At 44.7% G+C, this 22770-nt stretch overlaps 1 protein-coding gene and 2 long non-coding RNA genes across 3 annotated transcripts; 1 reads left to right on the top strand and 2 right to left on the bottom strand.

The window, feature by feature from the left end:
* Positions 1 to 853: 853 nt before the first annotated feature.
* Positions 854 to 6851, bottom strand: SCG2 (secretogranin II). Its single transcript, XM_035334617.1, has 2 exons — positions 6724 to 6851; positions 854 to 3220 (listed from the first exon to the last, which is right to left on the bottom strand). Exon 2 carries the CDS (start codon positions 3204 to 3206, stop codon positions 1323 to 1325), a length of 1884 nt encoding a protein of 627 aa, XP_035190508.1. The 5' UTR covers positions 3207 to 3220; positions 6724 to 6851; the 3' UTR covers positions 854 to 1322.
* LOC118171471 lies at positions 4032 to 8676 on the top strand. The gene is made up of 3 exons (XR_004753217.1): positions 4032 to 4194; positions 4888 to 4891; positions 8666 to 8676. It is a non-coding gene; the product is annotated as an uncharacterized LOC118171471 (long non-coding RNA).
* A 5175-nt stretch (positions 8677 to 13851) lies between these two features.
* Positions 13852 to 16172, bottom strand: LOC118171470. Its single transcript, XR_004753216.1, has 3 exons — positions 15899 to 16172; positions 14830 to 14927; positions 13852 to 14737 (listed from the first exon to the last, which is right to left on the bottom strand). It is a non-coding gene; the product is annotated as an uncharacterized LOC118171470 (long non-coding RNA).
* Positions 16173 to 22770: the final 6598 nt, after the last annotated feature.

Below are 22770 nucleotides of genomic sequence, written 5' to 3'. Positions count from 1 at the left end.
TGAAGTGTTATTTCTGCAGCCTTTGTACTTTGCTTCATTAGACATTACCTCGCCAAAAATCATCCCCACCCCACTTAGCAGAGATGAGATGCTGAAGAATACCGCAGGGAGAACCACTTTTAAACTATAATCCTGGAAATGCTTATGGCTGAGATACCCCAGTGAAAAACATGTATGACTCACAGAGTTACACAAGCACATTTAGTTCTGGAAAAGAGCTGTAGCTTTTCCAGAACATCCACTACAGGTCTTAACAGGCGCTCAAGAGACCTTTCATGTGTCCAGAATATCACGTAATGTAGTGAATAATAAAAGTTTTGTGAATGCTTCTGAGTATATTTAGCAACCATTTTGTTAGACAAGAAAGTGATGTTACCAACAGCCTTAGTTCTCTGCTTCCCTTGGGGCTTGTTTCTTTCTGCATGGTGGCCATCCTTAAAGGTGGCAAGGACCCCATCTGCAGAACCTCCCATGTCCTGCTCAGATATGAAGGTTCTATTTTATATTTTTAGGGCTTCACAATAGAGTCTGTCTTAGTTAGACAGATAATTATCTCCCCCCCCCCCCCATACACCCCCACCCCAAGAGATACAAAATCATTAGTAATTTGGGGGACCAATTTTCAAAAAATCTAATGCAGTTACTGCCCTGGTTGACCTCAGCAAGCTCTTCAGGTATTCAGTACCCTTGATGATAATGCCAGTCGGTGGTATTACAGTATAGAAAAACATAATTATTCAACCAAATTAATTCACAGTAAAATAATAGGCCTCAAAAATTGTCCGTAGAAGTAAAACTATGTTTTGATTTCTAATTATTATGACTTTATCAAGTGCCAGAAAGAAACACAGTCTATTGTCCAGAAATAATTTATTCATCAACAATAAAACACTGAATAGAAAAAAGCCTTGTAAATAAAACTATATATATAATGCTTTATTTTTTTTATTCAATACTCCACAAAAAACACTACAGACAGTAACAAAATAATCCAATTAATCTTAAAAATTTCAAATGATAATTGTCACTTTTCATTTATCATGTTTTATTAACAATGCAAAGGTCAATTGTTTACATGTTATAGTTTTACTTGATTTCATTAGATTGTTTCTTAAAACACTTGAAGCAATTTGTTATTTGCCCCATCATTTATAACATAGATAAGTATATCAATAAACAAGATAACAGCTCTGAGAAAGATATGCAGACTGTTCAATGGTAAGTAGTCTACCGTAAGTTGTTTAGTGGGAGTGGGAGTAAATCACAACTGAATTGGGATAGAAGTCAACACATCGGGGAGAGAAATCATATTTGGGGAACAATTACATGTTTTCCATTGCCCGTTTAGTAATGTGATCTCTTTCAAGCTCTGATTTCTCCTGTTTTAGATACTCTAGCACCTTTGCTAGCATATCCTCATCCAGATACTGCCTGTTTTGCGTGTCATCGGTGTCCCCTGTCATGGAGAGCCTTTTGCTGAGCGATGCCAGCTTGGCGGCCTCCTGTGGTCCCACCTGGCCTAGGTGCTCTCTGATGGCCTGCTCTAGCCGGTCGTCTTCCTGCAGGTCGCTTTCAGAAGCTGGAACGGGAACTCTCTTCATCTGGTTCGTATTGATAACTTCAGGATATTTTGCCAGCATCTTTGCCAAGTAATCAGCCAGCTCTTCATCCTTCTCATTCAGTTTCTCATACTCCATTTGTCGCCTTTCCAAGTCATTAATCCATGCAGCTTTAGGAAATGGGCGTCCTTTCAATCTTCTGGGAATGTAAGGCAGTCTTGGCAAATCATTTTCTTGATTTAGATGATTTAGTAAGTAGGAGGGATTCTGGTTACCTAAATTGTCAGTTCCCAGAAGACTGACTATGTCTTCAATATTGAGGTCTTCAGGTAAGTTTTCGGGAATCGCATTAAGAGGCTGCTTCATGTACCCATTTTTAGAGTTTACATTACTTTTAAATATGTCACTCTGTCCTAGATTAGCTTCAGCGATCTCATCAAGGTCTTCTGGGAACTCTGCTTCCTGCTCAGCTTCCAACCTTTCACTCTGAAGCTGCTTTTTTTCCCCAGCTTTCAACATGTCTATCAAATCCTCAGGAGGAACTTGTAAATTCCTTGAGATTTCTATTAACTGAGCTATAGACTGAGGATCAAGTTGCTTATCCAAAAATGTGGTTGCTCTTTTCTCCTCAAGTTCTCCTCCAGTCCTTAATTTCCTATTTCCAGCACTGCCCACCAGCCTCTTCAGGTAATAATTCATTAACTTTGAAACATCCTCTGACATTTGATCTTTATTCTCTCTTCTCATTTCGTCCTCAGGGAAGCTGAGTTTCCCTGATCTCTTCATTTCATCATCAATCTCCTCTTCATGTTTATCAATTTCCTCTTTGCTGTCTTTTATCTCTTCCTGGGTTTGGCTTTCCACTTTTTCCTCTATGGGATTCCAATCTTCTCCTCCAACCACATCTTCATAGGCAATGTTATTCACTTTATACACATCATCTTCATCATCTGCATACAATTTCTGGTCCTCATCCAGCCTCTCTTTCTTGTGATTACTAGGTCCTGCCATCTTCCCCAACTCCTGAAACACTGACTCCAGTGTAGCAAGACTTTGGGGTGTGTATTGCTCTTCCACTATTTCATTAGTACGCTTGAAAGGACTGTCTCTTGAACTGTCTTCGTAGAGGCCAATAGGCATTTTGAGATATTTTTGCCACCTCTCAGGCCACTTGTAAGCCTCGTAATCATCTGTTACTCCAGCTGGAAAACTATTATCGGCACTCAGACCATAAGGTTTATTCTCCTTTGGGGCAACTTTTGACTCCCTCTCAGCTTGTCGCAAGGCTTCCAACATAACCTTAACCCACTGAGACTCATCTTCAGTCAAAGAATCCCTCACATTTTCTGGTAGGTGAACCTGATCTTTGCTTTCTTTCTGTTGCAGGATGTATGGGACACTTTGATAGGAGTTGTAATCAGGGCTGCTTTCTCCCTTGTTAGTTTGCTTGCGAAGATCTTCTATGTATTCCAAAGCTTTGATCATATCAGGATTTGGGAACCTTTGTAAGTTTTTCATTACATAGTCTGGGTCCTTCTGAAGCAGCTGATACTGCTGGAAGGAAGCTGCATCAACCCAACAGATTAGGGCAAAGAAAAAGGTGACAGCGCAGGCTGCTCCAAGCTGGAAGGTTTTAGTTTCTGCCATATTTAGTATATTTCCTTGAAATAAGAAGAAAAAAAAGAGATAGTTAATATATGGAGACAAACTTAGCAAACTGAGAGGTAAAAAAGAGATTGTTATTTTAAACAGGAACTCATTGTGAAGAATATTAGTACTACATGTTTTTATTCTTCATGAAATATTAATAGAGCTCATATATGGAAGATATTTTAATGGAAAATTATTTTGAGATTTTCTGAACTTTCCTCTGTCTCCTCAGTTTAGTGGAAAAGATTGGTTTGCAAAGCTAGAAATGTCTTATCTTTATGCTCAATTCACTTTATGAACATCAGTTTTCCAATGGCAGTGCCAAAGTAAAAATTAAAAATCCTATATAGGTAAAGAAATACCACTAGAGGATTCCAGATGTCACTTGGATTATTAAAACGAAGGCTTCAAATGGTAAAGACAGTATGTCAATATATTTAAATGCAGCTCAAGATATTAATATTAAAACTGCATACGGTATTATTTTGTGAGATTGTTCCATGGGGCATTTCATTTACTGTCAGGGTAATACCTCTGAATGGTGCTAGACTGCAGTAAAATTAATGTAATGAAGTGGAGAACATGACATATAAAATGACTTGCAGGTTTATTTCAGTCATTACCGTTAGTGTTATTACTTCCTTTTTGGCTATTTCATAAAAATAATAATAATAATAATAATTAAAAAAAAATGTATTGCAGCTGAATTTTAGTCAAGGGGCTCTGGGAGTGATGCATTTCCCCATGAGCAGTAATATCCTATATGAAGGACAAATTACAATTTATCATACAGGTACAATACAATTATTTTACTGATATTTTCCAAGACAGTTTTGGAAATAGGCTCAAGTAAATAGATTCTGAGTGGTGATTTCATTCATTCTTTCACTTCAGCAGAAATTGAATCAGGTCCCCGGACAAGCAGAAGCTTGACTATTGGTATAAATGAGATAAATTCAGTTAGAATATATCAGAAGAAACCCATGTGTCCAGTTTAAGCCAGCCAATAATAAACTGTTTAAAGGAACATAAGTGGGAAAAATATGCATGAGACTGAATTAACAAAATGACAGCACTGCTGCGAATGAGGATACAGCTGCACAAGCCCAGTCCTGCAGCGAGCCGAGCACCCGCCACTGTGTGAAGTGAAAAATTGCAGTCACTTATTTCCTAGGAGATGCTCGGGAGCTCATATCCTGGGGCCGTGAGACAGATTAGTCTATTTTCTGATCCATTTACATTAATGAATAAAGTACAATAAAGAGAAAGAAACGGTAAAGATAGAAACCACTTTGCTTAATTGACCTGGTTTGGCTCCTTTGTTTTTGGCTTGGTAAAACCATCCTGTCGAGAAGTTGGTGATTCATGACAGGCTGACAGAGCTACGTATACTGCTGTTTGCCCACTGCTGTACGTAGAAAGTGAGCATCAGTATGCTCATTTCAGCTCAATTGTGCATTTTTCCGCTGTTTTTGTTCCTAACGTAATGTGACATAATAATTAAAAGAGTATTAGCTGAGAGTCGCTTTTTCACCTCCATATGCCTGAACAAGCTAACAGCCATAACAGAAAACAATTTCCCCAGACATTTTTGAATATTCAGGTCTGCGTACATTTGGGAATTGATTTCAGAAAGCATTACTTCAGAACAGCTGATTAGAAGCTCCCCCCCCTCTAGGTCTGTGTTTGCCCTAAAACAAAGCCAACGCATCCCTTCATTTTCTATCTCAGAAAAGGCACTAGTCCTATATAAAAATGTATATATCTAGAGGCAGAAAAAAAAAAAAAAGCAAAACTTTGCTACCTATTGCAGCAAATAAATGGAATTAAGATTTTTGTAGCAGAGAAACTGGTTATTAATAGAATTAGTTTGATAAGAGGAGAAACTCTGTTGTTTTTGAGAAAGGGGGAAGGGAGAGTTGTTCCATAATTATCTGCCAGGCACATCCCACTAACAGAGACCAGGAACTCAGCCTCCTCTACAGCACACAATTATGTATTGTTATATCCTTTGTAAGAGTCAGCGTCATTCGATTAATACCAAAATGCGTGTAGCCCCGCAAAGTTTTGTTTAGTGCTCCATAAGGATGCTGCCTGATGGAATATTTCCTTTGCAGGACTAACAGCTTAGTGGTTCCTCTCTAGACATTTGCAGTACATTGGTCTCTAGATCGATTTTCAACTCTAATTTATTGGTAGACAATTCTCAAAAGCCTTTGTCAAATGGAGCTGGAAATGATTTATTTCAAAAGTTTGAGTCCAGGTCATAAAACCTTGTCATTAAATATACTGCCTTATTCAGGGTGAGGGGACTCCTCTCCCCAGTCTCTCAGACGTAAATTCACATTTTTTTGAGAAAACAGAGGACGTTTTAGACTACCTATCTTTAGCATCTATAATAAAATATTCTCTTTTGTACCTCTCAAAGGACAATATGCTGAAATGGTTGTTTTATCTACATTTGTATAATCGTGAAGCTAGCCTGGAAGGGGAGTGCATTTTTTTTTCTCCTCTACTAGAACTTAACAGACAGTAAGATCATTTTTGGCCAACAAAAATATACAAGTTTCTATTTATAAAATGAAGGGATTGACTTCACAATTTAACATGCACAAAGGCAATGCAGACTGACAGAAGTTCCCTGAAAAAAAGACAAAACAATAAATCTCCGTACTGGGATGTTTCCATGGTAGCAGTAATTTTCTCCCTCTCTCTTTCTCTCTCTCTCTCAGCAGTCTATTTTGATGTGGACGTAACGTTTCCAGTGAAAATTTGCTATGAAAACTCATAAGCTTGCCTACAGATGACTCCTTAAGAGTCTGAGAGGGGATCCAACAGCAGTTTTCCACAAAAATAAGGAAATACATCGTGCAGTCTTCCTCCCGTTTACTTTTGCAATAAGTAGCGTGACTGCAGCACAGTTGCTGTTATGAAAGCCTACCTAACCCTTTGTGCTGCGCAAGGGACTCCAAACACGAACAAGATCAGAACGGGGTGAGGAGGAGGAGGGGAAAAGCAAACAGACCGCCAGCAGTTCTGAACAAACACAATGCCACTTTGTGTCTGTGGACACGCAGGGCTAATCAGACTGCGTTCGCCTCCAAGGAACCCTGGCATCCTGCACTTAGGCGCAGCCCAAGCCGGCGCGACTCAACGCGGCCACGAGCAGCGGCAGCACGCTCCGCAGCATCAGCCGGCAACGCAACGCCCACCAAACCACCGAACGCACCCAGGAAAGCTTTGATAACCCCTCACAGGCTGAGCGATGCACCCAGGAACGGCTCCACAGCACCCAACAGACCGACGAAGGGGTCCGCGTCCCCCGACCCACGCGCATCGCCGAGCGCGCACGCATCGGCCAACACCCCGCCAACTCCCCGCCGCCCCTCCTGCTCCTCTCGGCCCCTCTTTCCCCTCGTTTCTCCCCGGCTCCCACCCCAGCGGTGCCCGAGGAGCGAGGCAGGGGCGCTGCCAGCCCCGGCCGCCCCCCGGCGCCCCCCGCCGCAGCCCCCACCTGGCCGCGCCGCTGCCGCTGCCTTCAGCACCCGGACAGCGCCCGCTTATACCGCCCTGCCGCTGACGTCACCGCGCCGGGCCCCGCCCCCCGCGGGGCCCCGCCCCCCGCCGAGCAGGGGACACCCCCCCCCCCCCCCCCAACGGTGGGATGGGGGGCGTTAAGGACGGGGGGTAGCGGCATAAAGGGGGGGAGGGGAAAGAAGGAAAATATAGGGGAAAATAAAAGAAGGGGCGGGGAAATGGAAGAAAAAAGTCAAGAAGTCAAAAAAAAATGAAAAAAAGGAAAAAGGAAAACGGGGGTTAAAAAAATAGGAGGAAAAAAGGAAGCTGTGTACTGGGGGCAGGCAGCGCCTTTGGCTTCCCGGCTCCAGCAAGCAGGGGAGGATGCGGCAGCGGGGGCACGATGGGCACAACGCGCTGCTGAGACCCCTTGGGCACAGCGGGGCGAAAGGGGCAGCCAGGGGTCTGTGGGGTCAGTGCGTGTGGGGCAGCCCCGCGCTCACCTGGCGCCCGGCCTCCGCGTGGCACAGGGTGGCCTTTTAGTGGCTGCGTGCGGCGGGAGTCGCGTCATGGCACTGGGTGGGCTGTTGGGTGAGGCCTTGGGTGGCCGTTGGGTGAGATGTTGTTGGGTGAGGCCTTGGGTGAGCCATTGGGTGACCAGTGGGTGAGCCCTTGTCACACAGTGACAGCTCTGCCACAGTGCAGGGACAATTCGGGGCGTCCGTGCCCTCCCCATCCAGCACCACAGGCCCAAGAGCTCCAGACCAGGCAAGGGCTGGGTGCAGAGGGGGAATGGCAGCTTTCAGACGGAGCGACTGAAGCATGTCAGGGAGGGACAAGGCACAAGGAACCTCATTGCTGGTGCAGAGGGGCACCCCCGCTCCTCCCCGGGGCAGGCACGGGCACAGGAGGGGCACCCAGGCACTGCACCACGGCCCGGCCGTGCCAGCAGCACCCCTCGGCTGTAAGCGTGTTTTTGGCACCTACAGTGCCAAAAGGGCAGCACATGGGCATGCAGATCAGGAGGGCGAGGAAATACCACTCTGCCATCAGTCAGGAAGCATGTCTGGGTTTTAGCTCGCTCCTTCTGCTTCACTTCTCTTCCAGAAAGGTTCTTTTACTTTGGCTTTTAAATAAGGACTCCTTTTCCCCCAAAATAAATCTTTCCTGACAATTTTGACCTTTTACAGCACAAGATAAAAATAAATAAATAAATAAATAAATAAAGGATGAATAGGATGAATATACCTTCCAAGCCAATAAATGTTACAAAATTAAATTGTCATAAGAATAGCAAGGCAGAAATTATTGCAGCCATGAGCACAGACAAAAGGACTGTACTTGCTGCATTCATTGGTGCTGAAATGGAGATCAGGAAGCCTCTCATTTCACCTCATATGGGGTTATCAGTAAACTATAGGACCCATCACTGTCAGTGCTGAAACAGCAGCAGCAGCAGCTTTGTTCAGGACCCAGGCACGATCCGGAATGCCTGCTTTGATGGCTGGACCCAGAAAGAAATGAGTTAAACCAGAAGTTCTGCTAGGACTCATGGTGGCATCCTTGAAGATGGAAACAGAGGGACATCAGCCACAGTAGGCAGAGAACAGGGTCCACATGAGCTATGCACTACCTGACCACCTGGAAATGGTCCTGCTGAGCACGAGTCCTGTCAGCAGGGCTCCAAATGCCCACAAAATGTGTGGTTAGACACAGCTACAGCTAGCACACCTTAGTCCGTTGTGAAAATAGTCACCATGATCAAAACAAAAAAAATAGAAAAAAAAGTTCAGTTTTCCAATAATTTTGTGGTACCTTTGCATGTTCTTCCGACAGGCTCTTTCTTGGGCATTCAACGACCAAACACCCAACATTTGTCTAGCAAATTCTTTCACATGAAGTCATCCTACTGCCCCCATCCACCTATCCCTGATCCTCAGCATCAGTGCGTATTTCAGACACCTCAGATTAATTGGCACATCAGCACGATGCTTTCCTCTGTTCCTTAGCCTCTCACTTGAGATTCACAGCATGCAAAGTCAGACACTTGGCTTGGTGCTCTGCTGTGGCTATTTTGGGTTCAGTGGATAAAATTCACAGAAGGCTAGCCACAACTGAGCTGTCAATTTTACTCCACATCAAAATATTTGTTTTGCATGGACTTTGTGCTAATGATTGTATTCACATGGTCCTGTAAGGAGGCCCTTAATTAATGTACTCTGTGTGTGTGTGTTGCACTCTTTTCTTTGGAATGAGTCATGAAACAAAATTTGATCTGTGCTGTCATTAGAAGTTCCATGGCATTTTATACAAGAGTAGGATCACAGCACAGCATCTCTGAAATTTAGATAATTGCATTAGAACTAGCTCAATATCAACTGCTTAACCATAGGAGGATGGTAACCTTGTTTTTCTGAATGCATTTTGACCATATTGCATCCTCTTGTGTATGCTGGGAACAGAACAGCAGTAAATGTGACATTTTCTCTGAACGGCTTGCCCTGTCTCATGCTCTGCCCTACACAGTTATGCATTGTGAGAGGCAAGAAGCGAATCAAACCTGCAACTTGGACGTTAACTTAAGAGTAAGCAAAGCTTCGGGGAGGCGAGGGAACTTCACTGCAGCAAACAGAGGCAAGACAACTGAGCCCACGGTGGTTTGTCACACCCATCGAGTTCATCACTGAAGTCAGTGGAGAGAGAAAAGCCAGACCACTTGGAAGAGCAGCGTCAGGAGCAGGCCTGGGAGGTAGCAAGGCCTGAGGTAGGGCTTGGTATCACGCTGGGGGGGGTGATGGTGGCTGCCACCACCACCCATGGACCATGGGGTCCCCGTGAGACCTGCCTCCTGCCCCAGCTCGCATGAGCACGAAGCAGCAATCTCGATGATTACGGCCACACAAAAGTAACACACGGCAGCAGGCAGCACATTTGTTTGGCTCCTGTGCCTCTGTTGTCTAAAACTCAAAATAGTCTGCAGGCTGTACCCTTCACTTCAGTTCTATCTCTCTCCTCATCTAATTGGTGTCACCAAAAGATCAGTGCTGCTTAAAAATAAAGCGGGGTTGTGTCAATATTGATGGTTCTTCCCCCTCCCTCCGTTTCCAGGGGCAACTAAAAATAATTTACAATTCATTACAGACATGTCATTTCTTACAGAGTAAGTGCCATTGTCACATTTAGAATTCATTCCTCATCTGACTTGAGTATCTGCATTTATTCTGTATGTAATGAGAAGGGGGAGGTTTGCTTTCATCAGAAAAAAAGTTCACCTGTCATCACAGATATAGATGAATTTAAATGATTTTGATTTTAAAATACTTGACCTCTGCTTTGGCCCAACACTATATTTGTTATTTTGTGCTCATTTTGCATTCTTGGGAAATCAAACATATTTGTATGCAAATATTTTTGGCCTCCCTAGACTTAGTACACAATAAATGGTTCAAATTCCATTACCATAGCTGTAAGGAGCAGGGAAAATGTAACGTAAGGAAACCGGGGACTTTGTGGCTTGCACACACAGTTCTTTAACAGCACGAGTGCCAAGGCAGGGGTCCGTGGTGGCTGCAGGCCGCTGGGCGTTACTCCACGCCGCAGCAAGGTTTTGTAGGCCCAGAGTGAGCCTGACCAACACGCCTCCCTGAAGTGGTGCTGCGTCCTCCGTAGGGATGCTGCAAGAATGGATTTTGCTAAGGACAACAAGAAGAAAATAAACTTTGCCTTTCACCCAAAAATTAACATGTTCAGGATTTCATACTGCCTGCCCTTAAATAAAATAAAGGAACAAAAAGAGGAGCATGGAGGCCGCACAGGTCCCACAGCCATGCCCAAGGTACATCCATGGCATGCTCCAGGCACGGCCAGTGCCCTGTGTCTCCTGCTGGGCCCCATTCAGCACGGTACTGGGTCCTCCCCTGCTCCTGGGCAGCCTGGAGCCTGCTGCCGTGACCCAGCCTCTGATGTCCTGCCACACCGGGCCCCAGGTCCCTGCAAAGACAGGGGAGCTGGGGTCAGCCATTGCCTCCGACAGGACAGGAGGCAAGAAGCCACGGCTGGCAGGAGGGTGTAAAAGCAGCAGATGAATCAACAGAGAATGAATTTACTGTTGTACTTGTTCCAGGGCAGCCTCCACTTTGTTCACCACGAACAAGAATAGCAAAACAACAGATTAAGGAATATATGTCTTCTCCCATAACCACCAAAGTATTTTTATCTCCAGGCCTCCCCCACGTACATACACGCATATTTCCTCCTGTGGAGTTTCAAAGATCTTCACTAGCCTGTGACATCTGCTTACCAACATTTGGTGTAAAAATATCAATATCTGCTTTGCATAGCGGTGAGGGGTGTTACGTTTACCAGGCAGTAAAGATCAAGAGTCTCCGGGGAGCTGGCTGGATCAAACTGTCATGATTTCAGCACTGCTGTGCGTCAGACGGCAGAATTTAAAGTCAAAACACATATAGTTTAGGGAGGAAGACAATGAGAAGCTCTGAGTCATACCCTGCTGAGGGTGAAGAGAACAGATTAATAGACAGCAAACATGAATGAAACCGAACGGCTCATTTCAGTCATGCGGCTCCTTCTTAAACCCAAAATAGGATTTATTTTTAGTCATTAAGGATGAAAAGAGGATTTCTTTGCACCTTGCCAAGGAGCACTGAGAAAGGAGTTTTAATTAGTGTGGCCAGGCTCTCTGTCCCTTGCAGACCAGAAGCAGCGGGGCGCGCGGGGAAGCGGCGCCCTGGTGAGGCATCGCCCGTCCTGCCAGCAGCACAACACGGCCGTGCTCCATCCCAGCCACGTGCCCTTGGCCAAAACTGACTCAGAAAAAAAGGGTGACCACTTTCAGCCAGGTCGCCTCTTTTCAAGGAACTGCACCGCTCCCTGCTGCTATCTCAAGGGGGAAGGGCCCAGAACACTTTACTGTCCTTCTTTTATTCTCTCTTTCCTGTGCTACGTACTTCTTTGTCTTTCCCTTTGCATCATTTTCCCATAAGACTCTCTCTCCTAAGCCCTTCCTTCTGCTGTAGTCACTCCGTCAGACACCAGCCCTGGATGGGAGCCAGGGCTCTGTGCAGGTCTTGCTCCCTTTCCCCATCCCCAAGCAGGGCCTGGCGACTGCGGGAGCACTGGACACTGGCTCTCCCTCCAAAACAAAAAGTAAATGGAAAGGAGCTGTGCTTGTGTTCTGCCCTGACAGCAGGGCTGTGGGGGAGGCAGGAGAAGCTGGTCAGAGCTCTTGGTTTGTAAATAAGCTGTGGATTTAATTCATGCTTTTCTAGACAGGGCATAACCCTCACAGACAGAGCTAGCCTGGCACAAGAGCAGAGAGCAGGCCAAGGCTGGCATATTTAGGTGGGAGAAGGGACAAGTGGCAGCCTGCAGGCCCCGAGGGGCATCCCAGGGCCCAGGGGACAAACCCGTCCCAGCTCACGGGGGCTTTCTGTGAGTGGAACGTGGCGTTTCCGCAGTTTGCATCCTCCAGAAGCGACCTGCAGTGACGCTTTCACGAGAGCACAAAGGTTTTATGTGGGAGGGAATGATGCTACCACAAGAGTGGTATGTTCACACGTTTATGTGATGCTGTTTTAAATAAATGGGTAGAAGTGATTTCACTGTTGGACACAGGATTAGTTACATTATTTAGTCCTTTCCTGAATTTATTCCTGCAATTCTGCTTTGCAGAAACCTCATGATCTTGGGGCAAAGTCATTTCTATCCCTTAATTAGAATCATAGAATCAATCATTAGGGTTGGAAAAGCCCTCCAAGATCGTCTGGTCCAACCATCCCCCTACCACCAATATCACCCACTAAACCACATCCCTAAGCACCAAGTCCAAAATTACATCAAAGCCTCATTAATTTTCATATTTATTACTCACAAACACAGAAAAGTTCAGTGATTTTGGATCCCCCTCTCTCTGGCAAAAAACCTCTGCTTTGCTACCAGCTCACTTGCCTGACAACACAGGATAGGGGTTAGAGTAGCAAAATTGCCACCTATTAATTAACACTCCTTTTCTTATTAATTTGTTAAGGCTCCAGCCATTCTCAAAGCACAAAATCACACTCCTGCTCGCTTAAAGGGGGCAAATGCTCTTCCCAAGCCATTAGGACAACGGGTGCTTCAGCTACACAGCATGCGAAGATCTATCTGCCAAAGCTACAAGGGCAATAAGCCATGCTCTGCTTCCTTGTCATAAAAAGTTATCACCATTTTCTCTTGCATTGTCTTTGCTAGCATCATTACCTTCACCGGTGCCATTACAGCATTTTTTGTGGTCATGGCTTGCCCTTCATTGCCTAGTATGTAACTTCATAGGTTCCAGCCCTATTGCTACAGTAATTTATAAAGAGCTGGGTCAAAACCAAATTTAGCATTTGGTCACGAATAGGATAAAAATAGAAAAAAAAAAAAAATGAGACTGACTGCAAAGCACAGCACAGAGCCAGCGGTGTAGAATTTCTCCCCAAATAAAACTTTTACCAAGAAGAGAGCAAACAGATCTGGAACCACCAAATTAGCTCCTGTGGACAAGGCAGAAATGCCTCACATTGTGTCCATTTATTTAAAGTTTAAAGGTTAATACAAAATAAGCCTGAAGGAGAGCACAAATTCATATTGTCCCATGTGGTTATAGCTAGTAACATTTGCCACATCGGCATTAAAGTTGAGAGCTTGCATTTTCACGATTGACCCATTCTGATGTTGCCTTTCAGGCTATACAGCCTGGGAGAGCTGGCCGGCTTCACGGCAGCTTCCCTGGGACAGTGGCAGGAGGATCAAGCAAGGCCTGAACCTCAGTGCAGAAAGCAGAAGAGGTAGGGAGGTAAGCATTTCCCCCAGCCTCGCAACAGCCTCCCCATGCCTGGCCAGGCTCGGGGTGGAACTTCAGCATGGCAAATTTGTCACCCTGCAGTTCCCTGGACCATGAGGGTTTAATGCCACCAGCCAGGTGTGCAGGAAGCTCATTCTGAACGGCACAGAAATAAAGCACCGCTGTCACCTCCTGTACGTGCATGCGGGCTCCTGTTCTCCCCCAGCATGGTGCGTAGAGCTGGGCACAAAGCATCCCACGATGCCTCAGAAACAACTACTTTATATATATATATATATATATATCACAACCAGGAACATACAGCATCCATCTCTGGACGTAAACCAGAAACATTTTTCTCTGAGACTCCCTCTCCCCATATTAACATCTGGAAAGTGCTTTTATGACCGCTTGGTCCTGAACGGCTCTCATGGAGCAGGGAAAAGGTGCTAGGCAGGTTGCTCCCTTCTCCAGCAAATACAAAAAAGTAAGCAGTGCCCTCATTCCCCCCGAGAGGCTGAAAACTAAATGACACCTAGCAACACCTCTGCAAGCTGCGAAGAACATTTGTCTTGGACCTCTGCGTGGTTTTAGATAGCAGCCTTGCTTCTCTCTCTCAGCTATCAGAGCCTTGACTGGCAAGTAAAACCCATATAATTAGGAGGAAATGCCACAATTTTCCGCTAAGGCAAATACTCTCTGTGTGCTACACAAGGCTGGTAAGTGGCAGAGAAGCAGCGTGCCCTTCCCAGCACCAGGCTGCCACTGAGATAACATCACAGGATGGGAAAGCTGCTCTGGCCTGGGCAAGAGTCCCATGGGGAGCCCCAGGGAGGGCAGGAAGATGAAGCAGGTTTTCCTTGCAAGGCCTTAAAGAGGGGCAGTGGGTGGAGGGACTGCCATGCTTCCCTCAGCATTGGTATCTCAGAGCTTGTTACAATTCAGGTAGGAAAAGGATACCACAGCAAATCAGTTCAGGAAGGGACAAATACCCCCCTGAGAAAGCAGCCCGCCCACTGTCTTGTCTGAAGATCAGTGCAAATGGCTTTTGATTACGAGAGACTTGCTGAGCGCTCCTAGTTTGAGCATAAGATAGCCCTGTGTGATGTAAGAAATTTTTTCTTGCCTCAGAACAGAAGAGTTGCATAAAAGAATGGGTACACATGGAAGATGGACAGCATAGATCCTGTACTAGCAGAGATAAAACACACAGCCTCTTTTATGAAATATTAAACATAAGCTATTTTTCCAATTGAATGAAATGTACTCAAAACAAACCGTTTGTATCCAGGGATCCCTGCAGGCGACAGAAGGCTTGTCATGAAAATAGCTGTTTCAATGCTGGGCTAATAATTCAGATCCAGTAAGGTTCATATCTGAAATTAAACAGACACGTTATTGCATCTCACCCCAAATCTGCAGCATCCTCACTCCGGAAATTTGCTGCCAGATACATTTAAAAGCCAACCATAAACTCCATAGATGCTGTTTACTGCTGTTTCTTCAGCCAGAATCTGCCAGCATGGCTTTGGCTCCAGGAAATGCTCTTTTGTAGCAGGGTGGGACTGAGTTTTTGGCTCCCATTTGCAAGAACTCCAGCTGAGACTGCTTTACACTGACAAAGCCCCCACATTCACACAGCTGATTGGGGCAAACTGACTTTTGCTGCCACATACATCAAATGAGCATAGTGATAACTAAGGTAATGTTATTTTGCCTTTGCCTGCCAGTAGCAGCATTGATTTATATGATGGTGGCTGTAGCTTCCCCAGTGCTCATTCCCCATCCTACAGCTTTGAGACCAAGCAAGCTTCCCAGATGTAGGGACACCATGTAGGGGCAGAGCCAGAGCTGCTCACAAGAGTCAAGCCCTCTCCCTTTCTGCAGGTAATGCTGCAATTCTTCTACCTCTTCTATTTCACCACCCTAGGAATTTGCCTAGTTTGCCCATGCCTAAAACCAACCCAGTTTTCAGTGATCTCTTCTGTGCAATGCAACGTGGTGGGGGAGGGTCCGGCTCAGCACACGATACGTTTTCCACCAGACTTGTAGCTCTTAACGTGATTGTGGAGCAGTTCTGCTGCTGCAGGGCCATCACCTGGGGTCCTCCCACCAGCAGGAGCTGCTCACAAATGTGAGCTGCCTCCCCCAAGGACTCAGTGGTCATCTCCCAAAACACGGCAGGCATCCTGTCATTTATCTACCACATTCGGCATGATGCTGGATCCCATGGAAGTGGCCTGGTTTGCCCCCAAATAAATTGTTTGTAATTCAAGGCAAAAGCAATTCATTGCAGCTTTTTAAAGTCAGGTCGCAAAGCACCACAATGAATTACTGTCAGCCTTACCTAGAGCGTGGCTTGCGTATGCTCCTGCGTAGATATGTAGTCAACAGGGATTCGTTTGGCTGCCTGTGGTTTTCCACTAGTGAATCTCAAAGCTGAATCAAAAGGCCAGATACTGCATCTGGCACTGGAGATCTTGCGGGATGAACTAAATGGATTATTGTCCATGCAGGGAGGTTTTCATCATCTGTTGCAGATGTAATATTGATGAGGTACTCAGTTTTACATAACTGTTTCAGGATATTTTACATTCAACAACAACCAAACAAAATGACAACCTTCTGGGTTGGTGTCGCTTGTAATCAGGAAGCCATCGCCACAGATGTCTGTGGAAGTCGTATCTTCTTCAGCTTCTCCCGATGGGCTGTTCCATGTTGCAGTGGAAGTGCATCATGCTCCATGCAGCATTACACTGCTGCTAGGCTCCTCTCTCAGACCAGGGCTGCAGAAGCTGTCCCAGCTCACCGACTCTTGGTATAAGCCTCCACTGGGTGTTTTTACCCAGGCACATGAACGTGCTTTTTCTCATTCCCCCAGACTCTGCTCTGGAGGAGGCAGCAGCAGTTGGTGGGTACAGATTCAGACCTGTGCACAGTTCTCCATGAGAAATTTTGGAAGGATTTCCTTTCCCACTGCTAAGCATTGTGAAGGGCATCAAATCCTGCTGTATTATTATTACTGCTAGTGGTAGTAATAGCAGTAGTAGTGGTCGTAGTAGAACAGAGGTAATTTTTTTTTTTTTTTTTACAAGACAGGAAGAAATGGGAAGGAAGAACAATAACATGAGGAGATGGAGTAGAAACCAGGAAGAGAACAAAACGTTTCAGTTCTCAGCAATAGAGCTGCAGTACCTGAGCCCAGGCAGCTGAGAAGACAGATGCTCCTCTGGAGACCACGTCCAGAGCCTCTGAACTGGAAAAAGCAGATGGGCCGGCAGCTGAGGCAGGAATCATGAGTCTCACTTCCAGGGTCTGTGCCAAAGAGGTGGGACCAAGGGGTAATTAGGCTGATGAACAGTGATATTAAATGTATGAAATGAGGCTTACAATGAAAGAGAAATCCTAGGAAATATCAGTCAAAGTGAGAAGCATAACAGAGCAAATCCCAGCACAATTAACCTGTAGGGAAGCAGAAGTACAGAACCTGCTCCTAAGATTAAATTCAGGCACACAACTGCAGTTATGTTCCCTGATTTTTATCCATCAAGCACGTATCTGAATCATAGCTATTTATTTGCTTTAAAAAAGCAGTAAAACAAGAGAATTGAAAATACATGCTTCAGTTATATTAAGACCAAACTCATTCAGAATATGCACAAAATTAAATACATGCCTAAGTGTTTTGAGAAGCAGTCAGTGTTTGGTGAATGAGAACCTTCAGCCATAATTTCTAATTATTATTGAAAATTCTTAATTCTAAGTTTATTTTTCACAGCTGCTTAGACAGCCATGGCTAAGAGACTGCATTGATAGTCAGCAGCATCGAGACAGCGTTAACTTGGAAACCAAAAAGAACTGCAGAGGCTTTTCTGTGCCAGTGCTATCAGACAGAACAAAACCTCCCTTTTATAATTATTAAAACCAAGTTCAATCACTGCTCTTAACAAGAATGACTCTTTAAGGGAAAAAATCCCAAAGAAAAACAAAGAAACCAGACAACGACTTTCAGGCACTCAATTTGTAAAGCAAGCATGCAAATTTGATTGCCACAAAGATCACCATCTATGACGGTGCCTACAATCCACTGATAAATACAGTATCTTCCCGTGGCAATATTGCTTATTATCTGAAGACTGCTGTGACCTACTGAGTATCTGTTGCATTCATAGTTTGCATTGTGCTGATGAAAATCTTGAATTCATAAAGCAATATGAATTTTAATAATGCTGAGCAAGTCTTGCTTGACATATCAGCCGCACTAGCCTGTGAAGATTGAACATTGAATAAACACAGTATATGCCCACATCTACAGAAAGAAGGAAAAAAAAAACATACCTCAAAGGGGTTATTTTTATTTTTATTTTTTTTAGACAGAAAATAAAAGCAAATCCAGCTATGAAATTTTCTAAATCCCTGAATCCTTGGATACTGAAAATAAAAGTTCTTGGATGACACTGCATCACAATCAGGTCTCAAAGAGTTTTAAGTGTGGCAAACTATTTCTCTGCAAAACTTACTTCCAAGCATCGTATGAATGCAGAACTGTCTTGTATTCCTACACACTCCTTTCTGCCTTACATAGAGTCTATAGACAGCCCTTGTAGACCTGGAACAGCTGGGTTATAAAACAAATTCCAGCTTTTAAATAGCATCCTAGAAAGAATCCAAAGTCTTTGTTTTGCTTGGTTATAATAAGTATGTCCACTCCATTGTATAGATTGAGCTGGTAGACATGAATGTGATCAAGAACAAGTGTAGCACATGCATGGGAGTAGAAGGGAAAGTAAACTTAACATTTCACAGACCACCTTAATGATGACACTTCCTAACGTGTTTTCTCTGCAGTCTTAGCTCTCCTTCATCCTGTTTTTGTAGTATTCTCTACGGTGTCTAACAGAATGGAACCCTGATTGGGACCAGAAGAATCTGCTGTGAATTATTTATATTCCAGTATTGCTGTTTGCACAAGGATTAAGCCATTATAATAGTCTGAGGGAACATACATCATCTTTTAGTCTCGTTTTCTTCTGGTCTGACTGAATTCAGATTAATGAATGGAACCCATACACCTAAGTAGGAATCTGTCCCTCAGTTTCTTTCGTCTCGATTTATGGCACTTAACAGCACCCCGCTACATTATGGCTAAGCCCTTCTTTAAAGCTGTCCAGAATATTTTAAGGAGGTTTGCTCATGACTCAAGGAAAGGAAAAATAAATAAGAAAAAAAAAAAAAAAAAAAAAAAAAGGAACAACTTTCAGCAGAATCAAAGATGTTGCAATTGATGGAATCGGTTAACATTCATGACCTCATAGAACTGCCTTGCATTATTCCTTTTGTAAAACCTAGATCAAAGGTGCACAACACAGAGGGAGAGTGAGAAACAGCTAACCTGGGAGACTGGAGAATGAAACAGAAGTTTCCAAAACTTAAGTGCTCACTTTTGTACTGACGTATTGGCAGCAGAGCATTAGTCAGACAGCCAGATAGGTCTCATTTAATATATTAGCATGCAGTGCCTGACTACATTTAGAAAGCTAAGCAAGGCAGGATCGTTCTCTACAGCGAGTCAGACTGATGCATTCTCCACAGAATCATGCCTTACAGAAAAATAATCATGAAATATTAATCATTTCATATTTAAAGCTACAACTGTCACAAATGATGCGGCCTTCCCTTGCACAACGCCTTGCTGAAGACGCATATAAACAACACAACGAAAGCTGATTGCTTCCTGGGCACAGGCAGAGCCTCACTTCGTGTGGCCATACCACTGCTGACAGCAGGACCAGGGACACCTCCTGGCGCATACCAGTGCCCGTGCCATGTCCCTCACCAAGCACCACGCCAAGGCTGGCCCCACCTTACCGCGCCGACGGGTCCGTGTTTGCCATCAAGGAGATGCTGCTGGAAAGTACTCAGAGCGCGTTGAAGACAAACAATGTGCTGCCGTGCAGGTTGGGCAGCACTCCTGTTCCTTGCCAGCGATAAACAAACACTGACGAGAACAAAGTACAAAAAGGAGAGCATGGGAAATGTGTTTTCGTGAGGGTTTGTGTGGGCAACATGCATGCATGGAGCACTGGATGCTCCACGTGCATTTGGGAGCTATTCAGTCAGGGATCAGACTCAACGCCCTGTGGCTTGCAAGGCCTGTCATTCAGCTGAAATAGCAAATAATGAGAAATAATTTCCCTCAATCGCTTATAGGCAATCCAGAGCATGAAACCCATTTGCATAAAACAGTCATTCTCATTTCACACACGCAGATCTCCAGCAGTCAAAACCTCACAGTAGATCATTCAGGGACTGAGGGAAAGAAACTAAATCAGTTGTTTGCTACAAATAACCCAGCCAGTTGTGTCTGACCTGGCACTGCCTCCTGACTGGGAGCTGTCGGTGCTCCAGGCTGTGACCTATAGCCAGGATCCCAGGACATGAAGCTCCGTGCAATGTCCTAAGGTACACACTTTGCTATTTCATGCTGCTATAAACAGGACAGGAAAATTTAAATGTTCGGGTGGGACAGAGGGGCAAAACCACTTCAAAACTAACAGCAATGCTCATCAGGCTGAGCTAGGTGGTCGCTGGAAGTGCACTGACTGACTGTAACTGGGAGACACTTGCTTTCAATTACCATCTTTTCCTGCTATCAGATTAAACTTTCAGTCATATATTTATTGGGCTTCTTCTGTTTCTCAATAACAACCTTCTACTTCTCAATAAAACCTTTTTCTATCTATTGATAGAAAAAGGTTTACACAGAATCAAAAAAAATCAACTTCAGCATTCTTAAGAAGTTCCTAATTCTCTGAGTAATGGTTGCAAATCACTGTCTTCAGCCACTGCATTGCAATACCATTAAAGTTTATAGGTCCAGAACACCTTGAAATACTAGCTAGAACAAATAGCAATTGCTCTTTAGTTAATTAAAACCAAAAAGAAAAAAAAAAAAAAAAAAAGAGTTCTTCTCCATCAACACTCACTCATCTCCTGGCCCAGAGTCTCAAACTTTGAACAAGCTAAGTAGCGATTATAACCTTTTTGGCTGTGTACTACATCTGTAATGTAAGGTCCAACAGACAGTCTTGAACACCTATGACCATCATTTTCCTGTTATTTCCATCCCAGCAGAAAGAAATACTGTTAGGAGTTGCTTTTGTTTGGTCCCTGCTAACACTTGACAGTCCACAAGAGGAAGACCGAAGACAGAAAGCAGGTTCTCCTCCATAACAAAAAATACAGCAATATGTTTACCCAATCACTGAAAATAAAACAGCTGATGAAGATTTCCAGACGCAACAACCATTTTTCTATTTCTGAAGTGAAGTGATGGCGAGGCACCAGGCTGGGAGTGCGCAGCAGCGGCCTGTCAGGAGGTCGCCCTGCTGGCTGCAGAGCCTGCCTGGGCACCCAGGGACATCTCTAGCCCGGTGGAAAAGACAGCACCCTGTAACCGTGGCACTGTATCTGGAGGCACATCTGTCCTAAGTCGTGGTTTTTTTCTCTTTCTAGTGTTTGTTGTCTTTTGTTTGGGCGTAGGGCTCATTCCTAGCAAGAGTCCTCGTTCAACACGAGGGACAACAAACAGTCGAGTCCAAGCAGCAAGCGGGAGAGCAGGGCTGCCACGCGGATCAGCAACCAAGAACATGTCTGCCCCGTGTCTGCCGTGTATTTCCCGAAGGGACTTCTGCGGATCACTAGGCCGCTCCGTGCCTGGTTCCCTTCTCTGCACAAGAGTTAAGTTTCCCTGCCCATCACAGGGTTAAGCACTGAAAACCGGGAGGCCCGTTTACTATCAAAAAATGGCATAAAATTTTCATTAGGTTCTGAAAGGTGGGAGGGAAAACAACTCACAAGGTGGAAGACTGCTGAAAATAAAGCGTAAAAATTGAGAAATGTGGCAGAATAGCCCCTCCATACTGTGCCTGGAGACAGTTACGCTTTCTGAGTTTTGTACAGAAGTTATCTGCAAAAATCACTGTGTTCTGCAGCATCATGGCATTAAGGTTGATTCTAGCTCTGAAACATGACAAATTCAAAATATAGCTGTTTCAATTTTAAATAAATCTCATATCACAGGTTTTACATTTAACAGCTATCCCTTTAAGCTAAAATGTTGGGAACAAAAAGGCCAGGTTCAGCTATTCAGAACAGCGAATCTTTTTCTTCTGATGCGCCCTACAGTTAAAAAGCATCAAAACTGTAACAAATATTAAGAAGTCTGTCACTGGCTGTCATCTGGTTTGAAAGAGCAAACTCCCCAGGGCTCGCTGTTGACAGCACTGAAAGGAACAGCTCCACCTGCACTCACATGTTAGTGCATCCCTGCGAACGCTTCAGTGGGCAGCCTTTCCCCCCCAGACGTTGGCGACAGGCTATCTTCTGCACTAATTAAAGGAGATTAAAATGAGATCATCCTCTCCTTTCTGCCTGCCTCACCTTTTGTGTTTGCGAGCGTGCTCAAGCCTGGCAAGGGATAACTAAATACTAACCAGCAACAAGTAAAAAAGAATAATAAATCCAGAATTTCTTGAGTGGTTGCCTTTTAGTTCACCGTTCTCATGACTAGAATTCGATGTGCTGGGTTTTTATTGACAATTCATTTGGCTGAAGGCAGGTGCAGCTGTGTGTTTGCCAAGGAGCAGATCCAGCATGGGGCTAACACAGCTCTGTGGATGCTGAACCGGAGCTGACTCAGGTCCTGGGGCCTACAGGGATGGATCGGGCATCTCAGGCACTTATGTTCCCTCACACATCAGTGGGGTACATGAGCTTTCTCTCCCCCACAGCCCTGCTGCACGGTGTGGGAGAGGAGAGGACAGCAGGCAGCAAACAGCTGTGGCTCCACACAGGCCCCAGGCCCACAGCCCCCAAAGCAGCATCCCAGCCCCTTCACCTCGAACCCTACCTGACTCCCAGGGCGCACCTTTCGCTGCAATGTTTCGGCATCAAAGGACTTGGCAACCTCTCAGAAGCGCAGACTGTCCCACAGAGACAAAACCTACACAGCTCCTTGGAAATGGAGGCCTTCAGCTACCCACAAAATCTGAATCAGCTATAAAAAAATCCTAGCTATTTCCCCAGTGGCAACAAGACTCATCCATACATATTACTTTGCCTTGGCCCTAGCGACCACAAAAATCCTCTCTTAGGTATGTTTCCCTTCAAAGCATATTATTAAGTCCCAGGGTCTCAACTTTATGAAAATTCCCCCTA

Source organism: Oxyura jamaicensis, chromosome 9 (genome assembly GCF_011077185.1).
Source record: "Oxyura jamaicensis isolate SHBP4307 breed ruddy duck chromosome 9, BPBGC_Ojam_1.0, whole genome shotgun sequence".
Lineage (NCBI taxonomy): Eukaryota > Metazoa > Chordata > Aves > Anseriformes > Anatidae > Oxyura > Oxyura jamaicensis.
The sequence above is the reverse complement of the archived record's forward strand: the minus strand, read 5'-3'. Positions and strand labels throughout refer to the sequence as shown.